Source organism: Cyprinus carpio, chromosome B25, assembly GCF_018340385.1.
Source record: "Cyprinus carpio isolate SPL01 chromosome B25, ASM1834038v1, whole genome shotgun sequence".
Classification (NCBI taxonomy): domain Eukaryota; kingdom Metazoa; phylum Chordata; class Actinopteri; order Cypriniformes; family Cyprinidae; genus Cyprinus; species Cyprinus carpio.
The window spans coordinates 15,006,050-15,032,408 of record NC_056621.1 but is presented as its reverse complement, the minus strand read 5'-3'; the positions used below and the strand labels follow the sequence as shown (position 1 = coordinate 15,032,408).

At 36.9% G+C, this 26,359-nt stretch overlaps 2 protein-coding genes across 3 annotated transcripts; both read right to left on the bottom strand.

Moving 5' to 3' along the window:
- Positions 1-795: 795 nt before the first annotated feature.
- Positions 796-4,320, bottom strand: spam1 (sperm adhesion molecule 1). The gene is made up of 4 exons (XM_019090098.2): positions 4,197-4,320; positions 2,961-3,884; positions 1,335-1,424; positions 796-1,240 (listed from the first exon to the last, which is right to left on the bottom strand). The coding sequence occupies exons 2-4, from the start codon at positions 3,882-3,884 to the stop codon at positions 935-937; spliced, it is 1,320 nt and encodes a 439-aa protein (XP_018945643.1). The 5' UTR covers positions 4,197-4,320; the 3' UTR covers positions 796-934.
- A 2,613-nt stretch (positions 4,321-6,933) lies between these two features.
- Positions 6,934-15,096, bottom strand: LOC109074046 (hyaluronidase-4). Of its 2 annotated transcripts, none has more exons than XM_042753259.1 (4): positions 14,960-15,096; positions 9,135-10,126; positions 8,751-8,816; positions 6,934-7,749 (listed from the first exon to the last, which is right to left on the bottom strand). In XM_042753259.1, the coding sequence occupies exons 2-4, from the start codon at positions 10,086-10,088 to the stop codon at positions 7,288-7,290; spliced, it is 1,482 nt and encodes a 493-aa protein (XP_042609193.1). In that variant the 5' UTR covers positions 10,089-10,126; positions 14,960-15,096; the 3' UTR covers positions 6,934-7,287. The 2 variants fall into 2 exon arrangements, with proteins under 2 accessions (XP_042609193.1, XP_042609194.1); XM_042753260.1 differs by lacking the exon at positions 14,960-15,096 and adding an exon at positions 10,492-10,571.
- Positions 15,097-26,359: the final 11,263 nt, after the last annotated feature.

Genomic DNA, 26,359 nt, shown 5'->3' with positions numbered 1-26,359 from the left:
ATATATATATATATATATATATATATATATATATACTATATATATATATATATATATATATATATATATATATATATATACATATATACTATATATATATATATATATATATATATATATATTATTATTATTAAGATATATATATATTTGAGTGGACTATTTGAGTGGACTAGCTGTAGTGCTGTGATGTAACAACACTGCCATCTACAGTCAATTATATGTAACAAAATAAGAGTTTATTTCTGTTATGCATAGGCTATTTTTTAAATATTTTCTAATATGTTATAAATAGTGAAAATTGTGTATATTCATAACATTATCATATAAAGTTTCTTAAATTAAAAAAAAAACTACAAATTTAAATAAAATAAAGTTAAACAAAAAATCAACCTCTTTCCGTATAAATGACCAATCAAGTGTACTGTAGTACTGTAGTTCTGATCAAGTGTGTATGTAATGCAGAGACAGCGAATCCTAGTGGTTTAAATCTGCAACCTCTTGGTTAAAACTCTCCCTGAAGGGCTGTCTCCATGCTGTACTAACATGTATGGGAATATGTCTGTGTAGTCAGCAGGATAACATTCAGAAGAAGCTAAAATGTGGCAGACTAAAATGTGCCAAGGAAAGAAAGTCTGATATATTTAAGACGCCCTTGATTCTTAAATATAACCCTTTTTATCTTTTTACCCGTGCATCATAATGACTCCAACATGCATGTTTAAGTATCAAAATGCCTAATTTTTAATACAACGAAAGTTAATTAAAATAATGATGTGTTGTGTTTGACATTTTGTGACATAATTATAAATTTTATTAGACTGTAGACAATTTCATGTGCTCTGTATAAATTAACTCACTTTTTAGTGAATTAATGTAAATGAATTACCCTCTCTAAATACAATAAATTTGTCTACTTGTTCTACAACATTTTCTGTTAGAAAGCGGGTATTGTAGCTGTGCACTTCCTGTCTTCATAGCACTGACAAGTGAATTTGTTTTTCCAGTAAGTGAGATCACTTGGAGAGGGGGTCCCCGTGACCACATATTTCCCATCTTTCCTACTGATTTGGTGGCTTTCTGAACTAATGTGGAGGTAATCATCGGAGTTGTAGTTTTTGCGGACACAGCGTCCATTGCCTTGACAGAGACTTTTGCTACAGAGCTGGGCCGCAGAGGTGACATTGGCAATGTAAGGGTTTAAAGTATCAGACAGGTATGCAGACAAGGCTTCACATGAGGTCTGAAAGGAAAGAGAAACATTCAAATTATTGTAATTTTTTTCATGCTTATGTCATGTCACTCCAAAAACAGGATTTTCTTTCTTTCTAAATTACCTTGTCTTTGTAATCAGCACTAGCCCCCCATAGCACAGCCCCGGAAGCTCCCAGGGCTGCACTCTCACCGATACTGCTTACCAAATCAATCTATAGAAAAACAGACAGCATATTACTGCAAGAAACCTATATGGCCAAGAGCTGTGGTTTTCAGGAGTACCCTCAACACTGTGCATTCTGGATGTCTCCTTTGACACCCATTTCAGGCCTTGAAGCAGGGGTTTCATACTCAGCTCCTGGAGGGCCACAGTCCTACAAAGTTTAGTTCAAACATTGCTCCAACACAAATTCTTGTAGTTTTCAAGTATCCCTAAAGAACTTTATTAGCTGGATCAGGTGTGTTTAATTAAGATTGTAGCTAACGCTGCACTCAATTTACATGCGGCTACTACGGTTTCTCTTCTGTTGATGCACTGAGCAGCCATATTATATTCTGAAGTTGGAATTGTTGTGATTCCTAGTCAGAACTCAGACTTGGGAGGGTGTTCCAGTTAAAAGTTCCTACTAACTCAGAATTTCCACCTTTTGAGTACAAATTGGAATCTAGCATATATTCTGCCAGGCTGTGGCTCTCCAGGAAGTCAGTTTGACACCCCTGTCTCGAGTCTCAGCTGATGAGTTGAATCAGGTGTGCTTGATTAAGGAGACATTAAAAATGTGTTGTTCCAGGAATGTGTTTGAGAATGACTGGCCTAGACCAGATGTGTCCAGTTTTGCTCCTGGAAGATGACTGTCCTTCAGAGTTTAGCTCCAACCCCAATTAAACACACCTGAACCAGTTAATCAAAAGGGCTTGTTTGAGATGAGTCTAGCCTTGCCTGAAATGTAAGCGAGAGTAGACGCCTCAGTGAGGGGAGGGCAGGGAAATAAGTGCAGTCAAAGTGGACAGTTCTGACCTCTCGAAGCAGAACTGATACCTACTTGATCAAAGGTGGATATCAAGTTATACTGTAGCTATATGATATAATTTCAGTTCTGTTGTTTTTATATGAAAATAAGATAAACTACTTGCTAATTAATTCCATTCGAAAGATGTATTTATGATCCATTTTTACTTTAATACAAACATGTAGTTTAGAATTTTTTTTTTAGAAATATGAAAACAATTGCATATTTCACACAGAGATCGCACTGTCATGGTGTTTGGGAATATTCATGTATAATTTAAACACAATTACATGATATCAGATATAAAAAGCAAACATTTTAGAAGATAATGCAACATCATGCTTGTTAGAACCAATGAGCATTAAGCCGTGTCGTCAGCAAGTTGTTGCCTGTCGTGCTTTTGGTCAACAACTGCATGGCCAACTCGCTGTTGCAAGAGAGTTTTGGTATACGTCGGCATGACATCACAGGAAAGACAACTGCACTCTGATGCATTTCTTAATTGGAATGCATCTTGCGGGGATCACCCATGATCAGTTCTTCGCAGATTTTGCTCATCTCAAACAAGCCTAAGGTCTTCAGACTTACTATAAAATTTGGAGCTGTGATTAAAAATGTTGAGTTTTTAGGAGATTTTTTTCATATTATTGATGTATAATGTATTTTGCATGTATTGGTTGTACCTTAGTTGATATGTTTTGCCATGGTCAATAACAACCAGTAGTCTCCATACTGTACCTCATTCATGTAAAGCTCCTTTTGGTCTCTTAAGAGAGGCCGTAGGTAGACGTAGACTGGTGCAGTGTGGCGACGTTTTGGCAGGGCTGCCACTCTTGTTGCCTCTTGCACCTGGTGACGAACAAACAGTGCAGCGCTCCTGCTTCCGCTCACAGAAACTGGCAGATATGCTGATGGGTAAAGTGCAGTGCTAACCTCCCACAGCCAGAGCAGCTCGTTGTTCAGCTGTTTTGTGTGATCTGAGCATGTACCTGTATAGTTTGACTCCTCAAAGTCATAGTTATAGCAGTCTGGGAACAAGTAGTAGCCCCACAGATGCAGAGGTCGAAGATTGATTCCCATTTTCAGAGTTTCTTCCATGAAACGTCTGGCTTCATGCTGGAATTGTAGTCTGGCTTCACTGAATGCCTGTTGCGGGTCAAGGGAAGAATTCTGCTGGAGGGTGTAGTTGACGGACAAGTCTTTGTAGATCTTCTTGTCATCGAAATTCCGGTCAAACATTGGAAGCCACTCTTCCCAATCCATGACAGCGAGACCAGTGGTTGAGTCCAGAATGTACTGGGTAAACTCTTCCTTAGCTTTATCCAAACTAGCAGACAGGTTGCCCCTCTGCGGGATTCCGCCATTATACTCTTTCAAGGAGTGGAGGTCTACATAGGGGTAAAGGCCAATTCGATTTTTGTAGAACAGGGTCAGGGATTGATTGCGTTCCCTGGCAGGTGTGGTGACCGCCTGGAACAGCGATAAATCTAGAGGGACCTTCAGTTGTTGGCATTTAGAAATAGGAGCATTCCATAACAGCACAAAAGGCCTATGGAAGAGAGGAACTACTGTTGGTGGAGGAGACAGTGATGTTATAAGATGCCCGAATGTAATGAAGAGAAAGGTGTAAAATGGTAAACGTTGTTTCCTTTGGTCTCCCATCTGCGTACAACGATTGAGATTTAAAAAATTATAATAATGTTTTAAAATAAGTAAAACATTTGTTCAGCAGTATCTTATAAGATTGTTTTGGCACAATAAAATACAGCATTGCAGAAATAAACCCTGAAGTATTCACATTATCTTTGCTAGAACAACGTGACAAATGGTATGCATTTTTAAAACATTCTTGTGTGGTGGTTTGTCTAGAGCTTTCTTATAATTCATCAGAAATATGTGGAACTAGGAGATGTCTTTATAATTAAAATGCATATTCTTAGTTAGTTTGAGATTTAGAAATAATGAGTATCTTACCGTAACAAATGGGTTTCTCCTGTAGCAAAAATCAAATGTAGCTTGCTCAGGGTCCTGTTAAATATTAGCAGAGGTCAATGTTTAAAAACGCAAGACTGTGCTTGTTGTATGTAACTGGAAAAGCATTAGTGTAGTTAGAAATGATCAATATGTTCTCTGGTTGCTTTTAAAACCCATTTCCTAAACATCAGGTCACCTAGGCCTAAATCGACTTTATATTTAATGGTATACCAAAAGGTTGTTGTTTCTTTTCATACAATCATTTTGTACTTTTGGAATGCAAGGAATATCCAAATCTCACTTTTACTGTATGTGTGGATCATTATCTTATTCAAACTGGTAAAAGACGATCATTTTTGAGTTCAGACCTCTTCGAAACTTAAGGTAATTGTACAGACATTAGAAGATTGTGTTTGGTTTCGATTTTTTTATTTATTTTTTCTATTATTTGAACTTTTCATATTTACCTATACCTGTATTTTTGAATCATGTCAAAACCTCAGCACCAACTGAAATGTAAAATATGGTGGAGGGGACATTTGGGTTGCTTTGCTGCCTCAGGGCCTGGACAGCTTGCTATTATCAATGGTAAAATGAATCCCCAAGGTTATCAAGACCCTTTACAGGAAAATATAATGCCATCTGCCAGTTGAAGCTCAACAGAAGTTGGGTATAATGTGATCAGATGATGACCCAAAGGGGGAGGCTTTACAATTTATTAGGTCACATACATTTTACTCCGTGCACTGTGAATATTTACCTAAATGTCATGTTTAATAAAGGGATTAAAATGTAAGCAGACTTGTTTGGAAATTGATGTACGGGTGGCTTAGTTGAAGATCAGATCAAATTGTATAACAAATTGTTGAAGAAATCTGGGTAGATACAAAGTATTTGCATAGTTGTTGCTTTTCTTTTTCTTTCTTTTTTTATTATAATGCATTCCAAGATTTTGACCATGAGAATCAAGACCAGGTTACAATCCTTTATTTGCAGTGCATCAAGACTCAAGCAACATTTGTCTTCATTGAGTATTTGATTAAGGGTATTGCTTAATGTATATTAAAAAAAAAAAAAAAAAAAAATCAAGTAATGGATTACACATTGCATAAATGACTGATTTTGAGATTAATAAAAAATAACTGTGAAAATATATTTTGGAGAACTTTAGCACTGAGGTAAAAAAAAAAAAAAAGACACTGACCAATAATGAAGGCTCTGATAATAGCGCCTCATACAATTACAGTCTACATGCAACAAAATGTGGCATTTTAGAAAACTGTACATATTGAGTCAAAACGGGTCAGAAGATAAAACATGATAAAACATGGTCTGATTATCCTTCAACCTGAAACTGGACATGTAAGACAATCTGTAGACCTCTATTACAGTTCGTAGATTTTGCTAATTAAAAGTATTCAAAGTACTGAAAGATGTTGAGGCATAATACTTTTCTTTGTTTTTTTAGTATCAATCATTCTGGCTTCATTCAAACAAGACCAAAAAAAAAGACAGTTAAACGTACAATCATAATGAGTTTTCACGCACCACAGCATTCTGTGGTTTAGCAAATGCAGACTTACATGTGTAAACAAACATCTTCATAATCTTTGGTTTAACACATTTCAGGAATTTGGGGGACAAAAACAACAAAATGAGACTTTGTACTTCAATGAAATTCAACTAGCTTCAACTCTGGCTGTGTCCACTGAGTTTTCTCATCATTAATATGATGAGTACAATGATTTATTCTAGTGTGCAATATTGATAAAAGCTTAAAATATGATGAAAGATATAAAGATTAATTGTTTCATGTAATGGTATAATGACAAACTTGTCATGTTGGCATTTGTACTGTTTTATACAACTTTCAATAAAATGAGAACAGTAACATCTGAGCATGATTTTGTGTATACTATCTGTTTTTTTTTTTTAGAATATTATAAACTGAGGCACATTTTATTTTTTAATTTTATTATGATTTTAACCATTAGGGCTAAGGATTATTTTGACCCACTAGCACAATTCACTTCAAATAATGATGACCTGATATATGATTATTGTAAGGTTAGCAATTTGGAATGTAGCAATTTTGAAAAATATAACATTTGGTCAGTTTAGATTATAAAGCATGACATGTTTATATAATATGTGGATCTTACCTCATTTAGGTAAGTTTTTGATTTTCAGGTGTTCTTGTAGCAAGTATTGTTGTACATGATAAGCTTGCTAATATACATCACAGGAAGCATCTTGGTGTCAGTGCTTTGTAAAAACAGACTGCATAGATTTAACCTTTCCTGTCAGAAAACAGTGGCAAGTTAACAATCATCGAGCATGCATCCAGAACAGTTATAAAAAAAAAAAAAAAAAAAAATCAGACTGAAGTTTGTGCAAACAAGGCTTGCATCTCATCTACATTAGCATACAGCACCATTGTAACATATATAATTTTTCAGTATTGCAAAATCACAAATATTAAAACCTGACTGAGTCATGATGTGCCATCAAAGTGGCTCTTTAGCCGCTTTTCATTAAAGGTGAAGTGTGTCATTTTTCTAATCTGAGATAGGAGAAAATACAACTGTAATTTAGCTATCCTAAGTTTAGTTGTCAACTCTAATAAAATTAATTGCAGTGAGTTATTTGGTATCTTTAAAACAAATTCTCATACTGTATATATATTATTCTGATACTTTTAAAACAAATTCTCATACTGTATATATATTCACTAAAAAAAAAAAACTAGTGTAAACTTTGACTTTGTAGCATTTTAAAAACATTTCTCTGATGTGAATCTGACCAGCTGAACATTCCAACAGTATCTTAATGAATGATGTGAGTTTGGGTGGGGCTACCTGTTTATTCAACCAATTGGGGGAGTGTTTGGGAAACCTGTTTGGAAACATTAATTGTTGCAGTTCCACCTGAGGCCTGTGTCATATAACAAGTTTACCAAATAAGCCAGTTTTATTTCAGTTAGTCTGAATAATTGTCAGTTGATTTGGTTCAAATTAAGTCAGACTAACTGAAATAAGCCTGGCTTCTTTGGTAAACATGTTTTATGAAACAGAAAATACACACTTCACCTCTAAATAGAACTGAAGTTCAACAAGAGGAGTAGAATAGTCAGGATGAAGGCTTTTTGTAAAGGCACAGCACTATCCTGTATGTCTTTGTTGACCTCTGGTTTCTTTTCCTTCTCCACATCCTCATTGATCATGTTGTCCTCCTCTATCTCCTCCGGCTCTATGCTATCACAGCGCTCTCCTTCATACCCCTGATAACAGTGACAGCGGAACTTGTCGGCCAGCATCTGTCGCTCGTTCTTAGATGGCTGTCTGGTCACGGTGAAGGTGCCGTTTCGATTGGACAGGATCCGATAGCTGCCACGGCTCAGGTGCAGGTAGTGTGGTGCCTGTGGGTCTCTACGGACACATCGCCCATTGGACTGACACAGTAAGTCGCTACAGATTTCTGCTGCCTGGGTAACGTTAGTGATGTACTGACCCAGTCTATGGTTCAGAAATGCCTTTACTTTGGAACAGTTGTGCTGAGGGGACACAGGAAGTTACAGTAAGTTAAAACTGTGGCATTAAACTACAGGAAACTTTTGCTGGCAAATGTATTCATGCATTCTGTATTGAGCCAGAAATCAATGTAAATGTCACATTGCATTGCAATCATTGTATCTGGTGACCTTTTGCATGTGCTAAAGTGTCGCTGCTACAGAAAATATCTAGAACAGTGTTTTTCAAACTTTTTGTTGACACAGTCTCCAAAATATGGTTGTCCAATTAAGACAGTGGTTCTCAACCAGTGGGATTTTATTAAAAAACATATGGTTCTTGTAACTTCTAGAATCACAAAATGAATTGTGTTTAATGTATCATATCAATGATCCCAGTTTCTGTTAATCAGAAAGTTTGGAAACAAGCAGCTTTGTCATAATAACAGCATAAATGTCTAAATTATCTGATTTAATGTCTGAATTATCTGTTCTATTGACTTATGTCAAATGGTTTAGAATCACTGCTTTACAATGGATCAATAAAATGTATCACTTGAATGTATTTTAGAAGTTTTGTCTAATGTATATCTAAAATGTCTTTCAGAACTTTTTGTTAATTGAATACCTTGTGTAATTTATTCTTAGATCGCCAAGAAAATATCAATGATGCTGGCATGGCATTAAAAAGTGAATAAATAAATTACAATGGATCACCTTTAAAAATTTGCTATATATTTTACTGTTATTCCAACAAACCTGCCTGCAATTTTCAAGTCATCATGAACACCTTGATTAGGTGTTTTAGGTGTGTTTGATTAGATTTGGAGCTAAACTCCACAGGACAGTGGGTCTCCAGAAGCAAGGTTTTCTTGAAAAGCTTGAAAATTCCTTGTCTACGATTTTTTTTTTTTTTTTTTTTATAAGATCAGCAGTCTTGAATAATGAAACGAAAATCCCTTGTCTACGATTTTTTTTTTTTTTTAACCAATAAGCACAGCAGTCTTGAATAATGAAACACAACACAATGGTGTTAAAAATCTCACCCTTGAAGAAGTGAGGTTAAGATCCACCAAAGCAGCACTTTCTCCAATTGTATGTATCAAGTCTTCCTGTGAAATGAAAATGAATAAAGAAATTAATGTATATACATATATACCATCATTGCAATGAAAATTTCCTAAAACATTAATAGTTTAACCGTAATTATTATAAGTGTTTGTTCTGTTGGACCACAAGAGGGAGCTCTTGATTTCAGTTTTTGTGTTTGGAGCAGAGGTCTCAAACTCAATTTTTGAAAATATAACAATCAGAAGATTCAAACATAGACTCTTCTTGACTGTATGATAAAATTGTATTGGTGACTTGTGAATGATTCCCCAAAGTACATCTTGTTATATTTAGATTTCTGATTGACTATATGCTCCTACCTGGGTCAAAAATGCCATGGCCTCATCTCTATACCCCAAGCGTGTGTATACATATGTAGGCAGCTCATAGGGCAATGAGGTAAGGGAGGCCAGTCGCAGCGACTCCAGTACCCTGTTCTGTGAGAAGTGCAGGTTGTGAATGCTGTCCATGTGGCCTTTGCGTATAGCGAGGGCTGGGAAGAGGGCAGTGCTGCTGTTCCACAACCAAAACAGCTGGTCATTGCGTTTGATCTCCTGTTGGGGACATGTGCCGTTGTAGTCGTGTGCATGTACATTGTAATTGTGACAGTCAGGGTAGAGATAAAAACCCCAGAGTCCGTGCGGGCGAGTTTGTGTACCGAGCTTCAGTGTGCCCTGCATGAACTCTTTGGCGCTCTTCTCGAAGCGCAAGCGTGCCAGCTCTTCCACCTGTTTGTCGGTCACATTAAGGTAAGCCTGTGCAATCAGCTCTCTTGAACGCTGTCGGTAAATGTACTTTTTGTTCCAGTTACGATCCCACTGTGGCCGCCAGAACTCCCAGTCGATCACAGCCAGGCCACGGAAGTCTTCCGAAGGGATGAAGTGTGCTATGTCTTTTCGGGCTTTGTGAAGATGTGCTTCAAGGCTGCTGTTCTGAGGTAGGCCTCCATTGATGGGAACCCCTTGCTCGTTGTAGAAAGGGTAGTAACCCAGGCGGTTGGCATAGAAGATGGTGACATTTTGGCCCGTGTGGACAGCTCGTGGGCTGCCACTGATTTGGAAAAGATCAAGGCTGACGTTGATATTGTACTTCAACTTACACATATCCAGTGGAGCATTCCAGGCTGCCAGGAAAGGCTTGCGGCCCACCAAAGGCAGCTTTGCAGGTTTCTGGCAAAAGGCAGAATGGACCAGGATCAACAGCCAGGAACAGATGATGGCACAGGCTACGGGCACAGTGTGGTGTTGCAAGGCCCCGCAGGGCACACCGGGCATTCTGCTACGTGACTCAACACAGGCAACTGTCAATCATCCTGTGAGGGGCAAAAAAAGAAGTGAAGTAAGTAGCACACCGAGTTATACAGTGTTTGCACAATAAGTGGTACATTTACATTTAGCATGATTTATCCAATGCAACTTGCGATCAAGGTAGATATTTTAGCAGTTCATGCACAATTTGAAACCATGAACTTGTTAACCATGATCTACTGATTTAGCAACTGGAAACTCTTAAGTTAAATGATAGCTTAATGTGAAATGGCATTTGTAAACCAAATTAATTCATGTTGTGTATTCAGAGTCAAAAAGGACATTCAGTTAATCAAAACAAAATAGGATGGGAGTGGACTTGGGATAGGATTTCATGCAAGTAACTTTATATATCAGAACTGAGCCAAACCTGAATGTGAGTTTGTTAAAACCAGTGGTCTCCATCCCTGCTCCTGGAGAGCTACAGTCCTACAGATTTCAGCTCCAACCCCAATCCAACACACCTGAACCAGCTAAACAAGGTGTTCAGAGCTACTTGATAATTACAGACAGGTGTGTTGGAGCAGGGTTGGAACTGAATTCTGCAGGGCGGTAGCTCTCCAGGAGCAGGGTTGGAGATCCCTGGTTAAAACAATGTCTAAATAGCTATTTCGTTAACAGTAGACTGTGCAACCAAGATGAAAATCATTTCCGAGACTGAGTTATTTAATTAAGGAAATCTTATGCAGACAAATGTTGTTTCTTAAGAATAGCATGCACTGAATTGTTTGCAGAAGTGAGTATTAAAAAAGTACATCAGTTTTTAATTTCAAGTTGACTTTAAATGCTGTCTTAAATGTAATTTTTTTTTTATGTTTATTTTTAATTTTGTGGTGAATTCATTGGTTATATATTTTTATATATGTAATTAGGAAGTTAAGAATGATTTTTGAGTGATTTTAGCTTGCTAAACTTTGCAACTAAATGAACATATACAGTACAGACAGTCAAAAAATACATGCATTTTTGCTACTGGCATGGTAGATAATGTTTAAAATGGCTTAGGTGTTCATCTTTAAGATGGACGTGAGGCCCTTTGTCCAAAGTCTTAGAGTGCCAAGTTTTAAATCTGAAAGTGCACCATGTATAAAGGTATTGTTTCTCAAAAGAAAGAGTCCTCTCTGAATCATTGAAACGAGTCATTTTTAAAATGAATCCCAAGCAATCATGTTCACGTCAACATGAAACATTAGCATATTACCCGCCCACTTGTTGGTCTTTTGCGTTGATCTGAATGAAAATGCAAATTCACTCTTTGCCACTAGATGCAGCTTTTGGAGCGCTAAAAATAGCTGTTTCCCAGATAGCGCTGTACACAAAGCAGCACTGCGATCACAAACACTGCTTTATCAGGCATTACAGGGGAGATGAAATTAAAGTGAGACCAATCGGACCAATCATCGCAGATTAGCTTCACGCAAACGAGGGGTTTGGAAAAATGAATCATTCAACAAATTTTGTGGGAGTCGCTGAGCAAATAAGGTAAAAATAAATGCATATTATAAGACAATGAAAGTGTTATCTGACCTTGCATGCATGTCAACCTTAGGGACTCCCAAAACCAAAATATGAACATTTCATAACCCATAATAAGGGCACTTTAAGCCAAGTTAACTGTGCAAAGTAAGGAGAGGTCAAGCATAAACAACATTTTGTGCTTTAGTTTGGTTTGATTATGAGTCAAACGTTACTTTGGGGGTTGCAGTCATCAGTCAAACCAGCAGTTAAACCACAAGGGTAATGGCCAAATCCAGCCACATACTCTCACCACTGTGGCGCTCACATAGCCATAAACATAGCTGCCCTCGCCAGATGCCCTATCTGCATGCTAGAGCATTAAAAGACAAGTCAAAAATAAAGGGTATGAATTTCATTGCATTAGATTTAACCAACTGGCATCTGCAAATAAATACTCTTGGCTTTTCTCACAACTACTGTAACACTGGAGTCAAGGTGAATTTTAGTAGCTATATAAAGTCAGATGCTTTCAAGTGTCCAAAAACTTTTAGGACTACTGTATGCAAAGCACAGTATACTAAACCTCTCATCTGACTTTCATTATTTCATTGTGAATTGGGAAAAATTTGAAAATTGTGGTTTTAGTAACAGCCTCCAAGTTCATTAAAAATATTACAGGATGTTCTTTAGTACCAGATAATCAAGAGTCTCAGTCACTCCAGAGTAAGGCATGGAACCAATCACTATTAAGAATTGCAGTAACACGTGTATTGCGAGGTTATTAATGCCAGTCATGTGCTAAATCAGAGATTGAAAAATGAGGTATGGCGTGGAATGTTGTGGATGAAGGCAAATTGTGGAGCACTGTGGTGGTTGTGTTATTGAGTGGAAAGAGCCTGGCTGAGAGCGCCGTACCTCCTTTTTCCCCCTAGGACTGGCGCCGGGCCCGTGCCATGAGGGGGAAGAATTAAACCACTTCCTGCATAATAAGACCTCTGCTTTGCATCGAGCTTCACAGATGATCTTCGTGGCATTTGTGCATGGAATACCTTCACACACTGATAATGTATAAAAGGCTTTATTTATAATGCTGTGACTTGTGACAAAGGTTGTTAAATATGTAGAAGAGGAAGGATCCCACATGTGATTATGCCTAAGTATGTGAGGGAATTCAAGTGGGCGATTGAATAAAACTTTCCACAAAGCTTTAGGGTTAGCCGTCAATGAAAACACTTGGAGAATTGAAGTGATTGTAACTGTATTTCAGATAGATTTATTTATCTTTGAGCTTCCTCGAACCCTCAGCCCTCTCTGGCAATAATTAAGATACATGTGGCTCAGTGAGAGTGGCTTTTACAGAAACCTTTTCAGAGAAACCACAAAAGGCATGGAGTTGACCTGATGCTTGGATTTTGATGCAGCTTCATTCAGCCCCATCCAAATGTGAATATGATCCAAATTGGAAACATAAATATGACTGAGCCAGACTTACAACAGGAGACAGAGAGGTTTCTTGAATCGCCATAAAGGAACCTCAGGGCTCCTCAAAAGATGTGTGGTTTAATATCTGTGGCTCTAAGGAAGATGCGAGGCAAGTGTTCCCATTTAATCGTTTGTTTGCCTTAAATGAAACAAGATGACATTCTTTGACATCCGTAGCTTTCATTGTCATTACTGATATTTTCCATTTGATCTTTCCTCAAAGTCATTTGAATCCAAAGATCACACACCAAGATCACAGATAAGAGGTCTAATTTGGGTATTTATTGCTGCGTTTAATGCTCGAATGGTAAAGAAAACCTTAAAAAGATTATCTTAATCACAGTGGAACCCAAACAGAGATCTACATCAGGTTAATCTGAAAGCGTGTTTTGGTTTGAGGTGGATTGTTTTGTCTTAGGTAGTCAGGATAATAAGTGATCTCTTCAGGATCAAAGAATTGTATTTTGGGCACTGCTGACACAATAAGCAGCTTCTAAACCTGCCTTTGAGTACTGCTGACAATGAAATGATATAATGACACTATGTTTTTACCATATACCACAAGTAATCTTCACAGTGATCATGGGCTCCTGGGAAAAGTTTCTCCAGCATCACTGGCCATCACCCAAGAGAATCCGGAAGTGCGTAATCTCATCTGTAAACCCTTCCCTCTGATTAACTCACTTCAAAATATTTACAGAGCCACTGTTCAAAGACCTCAGTGCTGCCACGGCACATTTCCTGACAGTAAACTTTAGATTAAAATCTTTGAGCAACACGTATATTTGGAATGAGCTAATTAGGTTTCCTTTCATTTGATTTCCTTTGCAGAGAGGTCTTGCCCTACAACTTTCCCATTCGAAATAGTCACAACACTGTTGAAAATCCCCTTTACATTATCATTGATATAGTATGCATTAATATTAAATTTTGGCTGATAACTATTTTCACATTTTGACATATAACCGATAACCGCTCTATACGGCGCTATTCTAATTTTATTTTAAAATGGTATTAAATTAATATCTAACTTTACAAATACCTTCATTTATTTTGTATTAAACGTATTTGTACTACATTAAAATGTACGGTTTATACTGTTTTAAATTTAGGAATAATGTACAGTATAAAAAATTAACATTTTGAGATTTGTAAAGATTGCCTTTTACAGTGATTTTAAATGTAGTGTTTAGAGACATTTACAATAAGCATTAAATGATGACAAATGTAAAAGCAGAGGAAATGAGCATGATTAAACATTCAATATCAATACCGATAAATTAAAAAACCTTTAATATCGGCTAATGCATTTGGTACTCAAGTATTGTGCATCCATATTTAAAGGTCTTTGAAACCCTATGTAAACATCTTTGCCTCTACTATCAAAAGAGGACAAATATTGCCCTCAGTTAAAAATCAGTAACACTTTAGTACTGTATAGAGACCAATTCTCACTATTAACTAGTTGCTTAGTAGCATGCCTATTTGTAACATATTGGCTGATTATTCTGCCCATGTTCTATATTAACTAGTTGCTTAGTAGCATGCCTATTCTAACTTACTATTAATAAGCAGCAAATTTTGAAGTTTGAGCCCATGTTCATATATCCCTATTAATAGCCAAAAAATCACATGCTTAGTAACACAATATGTGGCTACAGTCATCTATATCCCTATTCCTACCCAATACCTAAACTTAAAGATGGAAAGAAAACACTGAATTACAGAGTATGCTTAACTGAGAACAACACAGACAACAATTTTAGAAATGCTATAAGAAGATGGAATTTGCCTACTTTTGTCAAGCACTTTGTTTCAGAGTGTACTGATGTCAACCAGGTCATGCAAAGTGTGTGTATATATAAAATATTGAGTCACAGTAATTAGAGGTCACTCACCTGTAGATCCCACGCTGCTGCCTCAGTCACATACGGCTGATGATACACTACACACACCTCTCTGCATCTACAGTACTCTAGCATAGTTTTTCTCTGTCTGCTGAAAAGCCTACCCACTGCTTACTTATATACACAGCAAAGAGAGAGAGAGAGACAGAGAGTTTCCTGAGAGGGAGGAGAAAACAACCACAGAGCCACAGCGAGAAAACCACAACACTGCGATTAGAGTAGAGAAGGAGGGAGGGAGGACTCCAGTCCAAATCCCATTGACTGAGTGTGTACGTGAAAGTACATTTGGATGAGTGTGTGTGCACATTTGATCCTCTAGACACTGTGCACAGCGTCTTACCTTCATCCACATCACTCAGCATTAGCCGAGTTTGTCATCCTCCAATCACCTGGCTGTGTTCACAGGGGATTTTAATACACAACAGACACAGCCAGGCCTTGTTGAAGCTCTGGGAGAATTTTTTCTGCTCGAGTTACTGTCCCTTGTGGCCTGTGATCGTCTTGTTTTTGTCTCTTTGTCACTGTCTTTTGTGACTGTTAAGTAGACATTTGCCAAGAAATGTAACTAGTGGCTGTAAATAAATACAAAGCATTATATGTCCAGGGATTAAATGGGCTTTTTGGGGGGCTGGGGAACCCTAAAATATACACAAAACACACAAGAAAATAAATAAATTAATAAATAAATAAGAAGAGAAATTAAATGGAAACTATTTTTCCGTTTAGATTCTTTCTTTGTCCTCTTTCTCTTAGAGCCACCATCTACAATTAATGTTCATAATAAAAAAAAAAATAAAAAAAATAAATAAATTTGTAACAAGGTTAATTGTACATTATTATATTGTGATTCCTGAATTCACATTTAAGCATTTGAAATTTCTTGGTTTAGCATCTTTTTTTTTTTTTTTTTTTTTTTTTTTGTTTTGTTTTTTGTAGTTTGTCTAGACAAAATAATATTATAGCATTTTAATATTGTCAATAGAAATAATTATTAGCCTGAATAATATTCAGCCTGCTGGATAAAAATAAATAAATAAATAAGTAAATAAATAAATAAATAAAAAGTAATAAAATACATTTAAAATTAAAATTACATTTTAAATAAATGATAAAAACAAACATGAAATGGCATGAATTGGCAAACAAACTGGCAATAGTTTTTATTTATTGTAAAATGTGATATATAACCTTTCTAGATCATCTCTGGATACATCTCAAGGTGTTTTTCCAGCATAGTTTTGTAATGAAATGACTCTGTATTATGATGTTCCTAGTCTTAATCATGAGACTTATGCATTTATGTTCGCACATTTAAAATTTTCCATGCCTAAATACACACATGACCCCAGTTTTGGTTGGAAATGGAATACACTGCAATAATTTAACTGCAGATATCCATGGTGTGATCTCTGAAAGCATTAGTTGCATTCCTATGGCAAACCGTGCTAAATTACCATGTGAAAGTTAAAGTCCCCAAACTTTGTTAGCACATTTTTCTTGAAAACACTCCCTTCAACCTTAATTTAAAGACATGTGCATGAGTCGTGTGGTGCAGCTGTCCCTACATTTATGGGGTTCCTTAAGATCCTTGGCTCACAACTGAAATAACCCGGGGATGCTGATTACCTTTCCCAAACAAAGTCTGAATTCTCACTAAAACAGTACTTGTCTTTCTTAAATAAGTGTGACTATTCAGTTGGTGTCTGGAATCTTGAGAGAAATTTGCTAGATTTTGTAGCAATTTTGTGTTGTTATTCGAGCATGCGGAGGTTAGCAGAATGGAGTGGTTTGTTGACAGCCAAGAGTCACCGAGTCATCTGCTATGTAAGGCGTTCAGTATAATGATAGGGTCTAGGTCAGTACGTAGGGGTAGTGATGTTGTCTTGGTGTACACAATTTTCAAACTAAAGGCCATGGTCCCTTTGTTGTATATAGTTTCATAATAAAAGATACCAATTGGGTCAGTGATGTAAAAGATTGTCCATGTTAAAAAAAAAAAAAAGGAAAGGAAATATACGCTTTGTATTCATGTTGGTTTCAAGTGCATGGACATTTTCAAAAAATGTTTTAATATGATGACTCTATAGTTATACCGCATAATAAAAAAATTCTTTCTCATCTTGAATGCCAAGACTTATTTACCAAATTAAAGAGCTCTGGATCTTGGCAGAAAACGCCAGCACAAAATGGTTTGACCTGGTCTTTATGTGGGAAAGCTAACAAAATCTACTTATTCAGAAAAATAAAATCTCATCATGACTAACCAGGACCACCAACACACTGAGAAAAGCTACTTTAGATCCACTGGGTGCCGGATGCTGTGTTCTGGATTGACTTCTTGCCACTGTCCAGCCTCCTCATAGTGCAGTCAAAGTGAAAATGAATTTATTCAAGATGAGTTTATTCAGCGGCGGGAGATGAGGTTGAGGAAGGCTGAGGAAGTTGGCGTGCTTCAATAGAAAACCACATTCCCACAGTTGAGGGAATGAGAAGGTCGTGTTGGGCCAGCACTTTGGATCATTGGAGAGCGTGTTCATTTACCTGACCTCTTTAACTAACTTTAACTAACTGTTTGACTTTAACCAATAGAGCAGATCTATTTTTAGGGTACGACCGGCTTGCTAGTATAGTTTGACATGTTAATCAGACTACAGCAGGCCTCACTGTTTTTGCTCATAGTGATGCTTCAAATGGCACTTTTCCACTGCGTGGTACAACTCAGTACGGTACGGCACCGCTCCACTCGGCATGGTTTGTGTGTCCACTGCAGTTAAGTATCGCTTTAGAGTGGGCGGGATTAATCACATGTCGTTATAGTTGCGCCGCCTCTACTGCCACGACTCCTAAAAAAAAACATTTTCATTCTGCGTCGCCCCAATCAAGCTCTCGCTGGATCCCCTCCTCTGCTATCAACGAGAGGAATGTCTGTACTTTAGCAACAGACAGCAAAACTTTTTGGTTGTTAAAAAAAGGTGTGCTCGTTCAAAAAAGTTGCGTTTGATCCTCTGATTTAAATCTAGCGGTTCTTTTGTGTTTGTGTCGCAAGTTCAGTGATGCAGGTAGTGACGATTCTCTCCAGCCAATCCGTGATCAACAGAGTTTCACGTCATGTTTTTGCAACGGTACGGTTCACTTGGAACCTCAACCGAGGTGGTACTAAAAAAAGTACCAGGTACTGTACCCAGTGGAAAACTCCCCAAAAGTGAACCGTACCATGCCGTACCATGGAGTGGAAAAGCGCCAAAATATTCAATTACTCATTTTGTCATGTATACTTGGACAGACTCGTGAAGACTAGCTTGACCAAGCACAAAAACAATGTAACTAGCTCCATTAAAACGGCATGTGTAAACATACTAAAGTCCAAGAAGTTGTACTTTTTCCGAGTTTTTCCAAACTAAAGATCTAAGGTGTTTCACTGGTGAAACCTGCTTTAACACACCTCTTTCCTTTTACTCTGGTCTGGTTTTAATCTATATTAGCCTCTTTGTACGGTAAACCCTGTGAGATGTGTTGAGAAACGTTGAGAAACTGAGTCAACACATGTGGCTATTAGATTAGCCTGTTGGACTTGATTTGGAATAAATGTCCAGCTAATAAAAAGTGAAGATCAAATTATGATTCTGTGAAGATTGTTTGGGTGAATGAGAGCTGGAAATGGGGTTAATATTGATGCTGAACGAGTGGGATCTGCAGAAATGTAGAGAAACCAGTGAGGTCTAGTCGAGCGCAGTCATCAGATTCCAGACCTCAGGGCCGCTTGCCAGACCAAGTGGTCAGGGAGCCATTTTTCTGGCAGTGCACCATTGAGGAACATACGCTTGAAGACTCTCCCTCACACATTCTCTTTCTCTCTCCACACGAAAAATCACAAATGAGATTTTAAAGGGATAGTTCATAAAAAAATTACTCCATGGTTTATTCACCCTTAAGCCATCCTAGGTGTATGTGACTTTCTTATTTCAGATAAATACAACTGGAGTGAATGGCTGTTGCAAAATAAAGTGCATCTATCTACATCATCCACTGGAACGCCACTCAATCGTGAATGTGTGTATGACCGTTAGCGAAAGCTATCAGATTACGGTTTATAAAGTTGTACATATGGATATTTTTCTTACCCAAATGCATTGATTCACTTCAGAAGGCCCTTATTAACCCCTGGAGCTGAGTGGAGCACTTTTTACGATGGATGGCTGTACTTTTTTGGCCTTCAAAATCTCAACCCCAATTTCCCAGTTTTATTTTTTTTTTCATATATCTGAGTGAAATGGATGATTGAAAGAAATATAGGATTGGAGACTTGGTTCTATCAATCGGTGTTTGATTGGGATGGAGGTAGATGTTGAGGTCAAGGTCAAAAAGCTTGAGGTCAAATCTAAGAAAGGGGCAGGGTTTAAGTGGACAAACTGTAAACATATGTAAGCTGGGAGAATGGTCTTGGTAGATCTGGTTGAGATTTTGATTCAAATTTGAGGCCAAAACAAATTGTTTACAAGAAGATTTATAACGTGCATTTAGAAAAGAGATAACTTAAAAGTGCATGTTAACGCAAACTTACTGAGTTCATGACTTAAATGCTCAAAGTGCAAACTTTAAGCAGTAAAATGTTCCTCTGGGAACGGCTGAATGGTTTAAATAGAGTATAATCCTTAGAAGATTATAGTGAGAGAGCATAATGTCAGATCAGTGAAACTGCAAATGTTTATCTGACATTGACTTGTTACATTGCAGATGGGGGAGACACCATGACAACAGTGGTGTTTTAGTCATTTTGGTTACATTGCATCCAAGATTGGGCTGTGAAATGTGCTAACAAATGGCCCATGTAATGACGATAAAGTGTTTTGCTGTTTTTTCCCAAGCCTTTCGAAGAGTTTTATTCAGACAGTAAGTAAATTACAGACATCCTGTCTCCGGGTCAACTATAGCAACAATTAGCAATGACTGTGTGAGTGTGTGTGACACACCCCATGATCTTCAAGAGTCGTGCTAATGCTAGCAGCGGAAGTGTGCATGGGCATCTGTAAAAATATGCAGTAGTTTTAGTTGGAGCTGTGACGTAGTGGCTGAAAGTGTTTGTGGGTTTGAATTTGACCTGCATCATGTTATTCCCATTCCAGCTCTTTTACATCTGTCTAAACTGTCTAATGATATAAAGGCAAAAAAAAACAAAAATAAAGCAGAAAATTTGAGTTTTGCACCAGTAACCTCCATGTTGTTATATATTTATGTTATGATTGCATTTATATTATGATTGGAGTGTGATAATGTGGATATTGAATGCCACATGTCCTTTGGTACAAAACCGCATTTCATCGTTCAAACTGGGAGGTCTGTTTTATTAAACCAAAGCTTTAGGAAATGCGACCCTACTGTTGATTTAACAGCACTTTAAAGTTTGTTGTATCATGTTCAGGGGTAGTCTTTATGGTATAAAGTATGAAGCGCTCTTTGAACTGCTCGTCTTAAGGGCAAGCAGGCTGGCATGTGATCTGAACGTCTGCAATGAAAATAAAGATTCTTCCAATGCTCTCAATGTTCCTCACTTAGTAGCTTTTGGCACAAGAAATTATAGCATAATTGTATGGAAATATTCCCTTCTCATTCTTCAAAAACAGTATTAATGTAAACCAGGTTTCGAGCACAAGTTGTGAATCATTTATGGAGTTGTCCTTCAAATGCACTTGATGGTTACTGGAAAAATTGTACAAATAATGTAATACAATTATGTTAAATATTTTGAGTTTTGCTAAATGCTTTACAGGTGTTGCAAATTTGGAGAAAACAAGCTTGACTGGAAAATGTAAAAGCTTTTACATAAGACAATTGTAAGAATTAATTTGTCAAAACTGGGAGCTTTTCGCACCAGGCTGACTCATGGAAAACTCTCAATCATTTTAAAAATTACAAATCAGTATGGGTTGATTATACATTGGATATTTTAATTCTGCATGCTCATTTCTTCATTTAGATTAAGTATGCCGTCATTTACTGTAACGCTCACTTAAAATTCATCTTTAAAAACAGAATACAAATACAGTTTATTGCAATGACTTTTCATTTTGGTTTTACAATTTACACATGAGTCATCTGAAAATACAGGCTCAGTGGCATTTGGCTTTTTAAACAACTTTCCGCTTGCCAGCTTGAGTTGATTTTCTTCAGCATTGCTAAAGATGAAGTTGTGATTTCTCTGCCACGAGTGCCACCAAACAAAACTACAGAAGCATTTACTGTTTTCAAACAAGTTTCTAAACACTCCTCAACTGCCATTGGTTGAACAAACAGATAGCCCCGCCCCAAAACTCACTATTGGTTGAGCCAGTGTTGCCATGCTGGACTGCTTAATAATGTCTGAGAGAGCCACAGTGAGGGAATTCTACCTACAAATAGCTTACTTATACTTGTCTCTGCATATTAAGATAAGATAGAGCTGTTTAACATTAAATTATACTCTTCAGCTTTAAGTCCCACAGAAAAACATAAACAAGTAGTGAGTCAAGGACTTACCAGCAGTAGAAGCAGTAATGGGTGTTGTGGCAAGCGAACGAGGCAAACAGGTGAAAAGTTCAGGATCTTCTGTATAAGAGGTAACACTTGTTTTGGTAGAGACATGAAAATGTGATCTGTGATGAGAGGAACGTTTGGCATAGCAGGTAACACTCCACAGTGACTCCACAGTGACCCATTAATAGAGCATTTTAATAGCCTCCTATAGTTAGCTTTTAGAAGAACAATGTCAAAGCCATTCACACTCCCTTCTGAGCAACATGTCCAGACAATAAGCTCGTATTTTTAACCATGGGTCATAACAAATGAACCTTTGACTTGTAACCAAGTAGTATTATAACAGATGCTGCACTTTTTAAAAGATTTGCTTCTGGTCTGTGACATCAGTGAGTTGTGGATTTGACAGACTGAAAATATCAGCATATCAGGCCTGTGTCAGACTGTTTGAAAATTTTTCATTATAGATTGCACATATTCTTCTTTTTTTATGTTGTAGAACTTATTCTGAAATTAAAGGGATACTTCACCCCAAAATGAAAATTTTGTCATTAATCACTTACCCCCATGTCGTTCCAAACCCGTAAAACTCTGTTTGTCTTCGAAACATAATTTAAGATATTTTGGATGAAAACCGGGAGGCCTGTGACTGTCTCATATACTGCCAAGTAAATAACAGTGTCAAGGTCTATAAAAGGTATGAAAGTCGTCGTCAGAATACTTCATCTGCAATCAGACGTGCAATCTGGGTTATATGGAGTGACGCAACACTTTTTGTAAGCGAAGTAAACAAAAATAACGACTTTATTCAACAATTCCTTTGTCAACATTCTCCTCTGTGTCTCTTCATATCACTATATGCTGCATTTGGTTTCATCCAAAACATTGTGTTCCAAAGACGAACAAAGCTTTTACGGCTTTGGAACGACATGGGGGTAAGTGATTAATGACAAAATTTTAATTTTGGGGTGGAGTATCCCTTTAACACTTTTTTTATTAGCGATTGTTTTTAATGCATTAATCTACTGTATGTATAAAAATCCAGTCTTAACATTTGAATTGATTAAATTACAATAATAGTTTAACTTTAAAATAAATGTAAATCAATAAACTAATGGTAATAAGTTAAATGATTAGAGCTTTTATGGAATAAGCATACAAGTTTTCTTCTTAACAAAGACAACATACTAAAACATGCTAGTATGAATAAAAGCTTTACATGCATAGTAGTAAGGACTGAGCAGCAAAAGCTTGACACTTTACCTGCATGATGAACTTTACCACTGATATATAGGTTTGGCTGTTGCAAAAATGAAGGAAAACATACATTTAAAGTATTTAAATTTACACTGACCCATTTTTACATAAACTAAGACGTTTTCAGTGGTAGTGGCAACCCATATTTAATGTAATACCTGTCAGTGGGTTAGATAAATGGACATGTGGCACATTTTAGCAACCCAAAAGCTGTTATTAGTGGTGAGAGAGCGGGGTAATGTAGACTGGTAGTTTGTGAAGAAATTATGGAAGGCAAAGACGACATCACCAACAAGACCTCTTCCTTTCTGCTCTTTGGTACTGAGCTACTGCTGATAAATGAACTCAAGACTCGCTTCTGTCCAGAAGACACTTTAAGGCATGAAATGATCGGTCAGTTATGGGAGGGGATATAAATAGTTGACCTGAAGTTGAGTCACTTTATTTGAGTAATGCAACAATATATACGCTGATGCCATTAAATGGTAATACAATGGTAGCGAAATTAATGTACCATGGTATTTAACAGGGTTATTATATAGTTAACTATAAATTCAACTGAAACTAAAATTCAAATCATTAAAAAAAAAAAAATGTGTTGCTTGAAAAAAAAAAAAAACACTTATTTCAGCTAGTAGCCAAAGTAACATTTCTCATTTTAATTTAGTGTAACTTGATGTTCTAAAATAACCTAAACTGAAACTGAAATGTAACTGAATAAAAACTACAGACATATAAAAAACTGAAAAAAAAACTGAACTAAAAAACTTCAACTACCTTATCCAAAGAAACATTTAAACAAAAAAATAATTGTAGTACAGTACAAAAAAAAAAACATAGTAATGTCCAAAACAACATGTTTTGCAGGAATTATCATCCTGTTATCTGTTGTTAGTGGTGAATGGTGTGAATCCAAACCCACAACCCACTTTTTTATCTTTTTTTTCTTTTTTTTTTGGACATGTGCCTTAGTACTACAATGCTTTTTTTAAACCATGTCCCATGGGGTCAGCGTCCCAAAATAATATGGTAGTTTTTGTTACTTTTATGCAAGTTACATTGCAATTTCATTGTACAACCCGCGGGGAAGTCGTGGCCTAGTGGTTAGAGAGTTTGACTTCTAATCCTAAGGTCGTGGGTTCGAGTCTCGGGCCGGCAATACCACGACTGAGGTGCCCTTGAGCAAGGCACCGAACCCCCAACTGCTCCCCGGGCGCCGCAGCATAAATGGCTGCTCACTGCTGTGTGTGTGCACTTTGGATGGGTTAAATGCAGAGCACGAATTCAGAGTATGGGTCACCACACTTGGCTGTATGTCATGTCACTTAAAAAACAAAAATAAGATATTGCTAAAATTTAGATTTTAGCAATATCTTATTTATTTAGATAAAATAAGATTTTTTTTTTTTTTTCAAATTCTGCACTACAAGAAAGCGTGACTGATTTCAAAACATCTAGAAATGTTTTGCCCAAAATTACAGCATTTGTATTCTGAAGGAATGCTTAGCTAAACAATAAGCCTCGAGAAAATTTCTTAACGAATGGTTCGGTGTACATAAATCATAGAGGACACTTGAAGAATCTAATGTTAATAGGAATGAACGTATGATTCATTGGTCCATTAGTTCAACCACATTAATTTTTGTCGTTGCTGCAGTTAGAAGTGTACCTCTGTACTTCATACTGTACCTCTCCTTATTGCAAAAGACACAAATACCCACCCACCCGCCTAAACACACATACAGTAAGGCTTTGATGTGGTCCCCATAGAGCACAAACTATGGAAAGGCACCGACTGACCCCACTCTCTCATATATACGGGTGTTTTTTTCCCTCTTAACTTCCCGGCAAGGGGTCTGGAGGTGCTTGTGTTGGATTTGTCTGTCCCACCCAAAACTTCAGGAATTCCTCCATCTCTAGATCAGGTTCCAGGTCTGTGTTTGCGAGTGTATCCTGGGCTTCAACCAACAGCTGTGAAGTGTGTCTCAGTTATGCACGACCTTGCTAGCCGAAAACCTTTCCTCACATTCCCGCTTCTTACGTGCACAGCCATCCAGGTTCAACAAATAACATCAATGCGTATAAATATTCAAATCCAGCCATGCGTTTTATGTAAGACGCCGGATCCGTTTTGGAGTTGGAGCGTGTTTGTTTTCTGTACATGTTGATTTAAGATCAAATTAACCCTCTAAGTTCCATTAATAATGGACAAAATGAAAACAAATGTATCTTTACTGAATGTTTAGCTTATGTGCAAAGCACAAAACCTCCTCTTCCAGTTTTTTTGTGACTCATTTTACCCCTGACTAAATCAACAATGGTCTACATCCACCACACTGTTTGCAAAAAAACATTTTTTATGTAATGTCGTAGCCAGAAATCAGACAAAGGAGTATTTTCTCCAACATCAGAACCTCAAATCCCTTAACAAATGATGGGTGCTACAAAAAGAGATGTTATTTAGCTTATAATAAGCAGGAGTCTCAGTTTTCCCAGGCTTGGTAATTTATTGACAGTTTTTGGCTGACAAGCTGAATCACAATCTGCGGAGCCTCAGTCTACACTGAGACATGTTGGTCAACCAGTTTTGTCTTATTACACCATGCTCTTATGTCTAATTTCTGAGGAAACAGTTGAGAATATTCACCTCGGTTTGGGTAGGGAAGGAACCATTTGGAGCCATTTTTAATGATGATGTTTTTGTGCATACTGAAAACCCAAATGATACAGAAATTTAATCTGTAGTTGTCACACTTTTCGCTAAAGTAAATATTATAGTGGTTTATTTTTTACATTTGATATCATTATGAATGCCTGATTACAAAAAGTTATTAAATATTTACAAAAAGATTGATTAAACACACCTGTAGTAAGGCATGTTGTCACACTATACGGGGTAAGATTAAGTTATTCAGAACCAGTTCAAAAGAGTCATTTGTTCATAAATCACACACCATACTTGTTGTTCTGTATGCTTTTGATTCACTAGCAAAAAAGTTTAAAAGAGTAACTTCTTCATGGATCTAACATGTACATTTGTTATGCTTTGTTTTTGATTCACTGAAAATAACTTATTTAAAAGAGTTATTTGTTCATGAAATCAGACCACACTGATTGTGCTGTAATGCTTTTTTGATTCATTAAAAAACAGTTTAAAAGAGTCATTTGTTCCTAGGCTTACTGGTTGTTCTGTATGTTTTTGAATCACTAAAAAGAAAAAGATTTAAAAGAGTCATTTGTTCATGAATGGAACTATGGGTAGCTACACTGGTTACGCTGTATGTTTATGGTTTGTCAAAAAAAAAAAATCTATCTGGTTTAAAAGAGTCATTTATTGATGAATTGAATCACACTGGTTGTGCAATACTGCATTTTTGATTCTGTAAGAAGACCCAGTTCAGAAGAGTCATTTGTTCACCATACTTGTTGTAATTCTTTCATAGTAATACAGGTATAGTGGTAGACTAAATTGGTTATTGTCTTGTGTTTTAATAATCAATTTTTGCTCTAGATTGAAACTATTTGTTTGAAAACAACATACAAAACCACTTCTAGACTCAAAACCTTACAGTCACTGAGATACAGCTACAACTAACTTTATTTCTTTGTCTTTTTACTCAACAG

Excerpts from the sequence above, each read along its gene's own strand:
- spam1 (XM_019090098.2), bottom strand. The coding sequence starts at position 3,884 with ATGGGAGACCAAAGGAAACAACGTTTACCATTTTACACCTTTCTCTTC. Across the intron at positions 1,425-2,960 it reads AGGAGCTTTACATGAATGAG|ATTGATTTGGTAAGCAGTAT; the intron begins GTACAGTATGGA and ends GTTTTTCTATAG. Across the intron at positions 1,241-1,334 it reads GTGCTGATTACAAAGACAAG|ACCTCATGTGAAGCCTTGTC; the intron begins GTAATTTAGAAA and ends CTTTCCTTTCAG.
- LOC109074046 (XM_042753259.1), bottom strand. The coding sequence starts at position 10,088 with ATGCCCGGTGTGCCCTGCGGGGCCTTGCAACACCACACTGTGCCCGTA. Across the intron at positions 8,817-9,134 it reads CCATGGCATTTTTGACCCAG|GAAGACTTGATACATACAAT; the intron begins GTAGGAGCATAT and ends TTCATTTCACAG. Across the intron at positions 7,750-8,750 it reads TTAACCTCACTTCTTCAAGG|CACAACTGTTCCAAAGTAAA; the intron begins GTGAGATTTTTA and ends GTGTCCCCTCAG.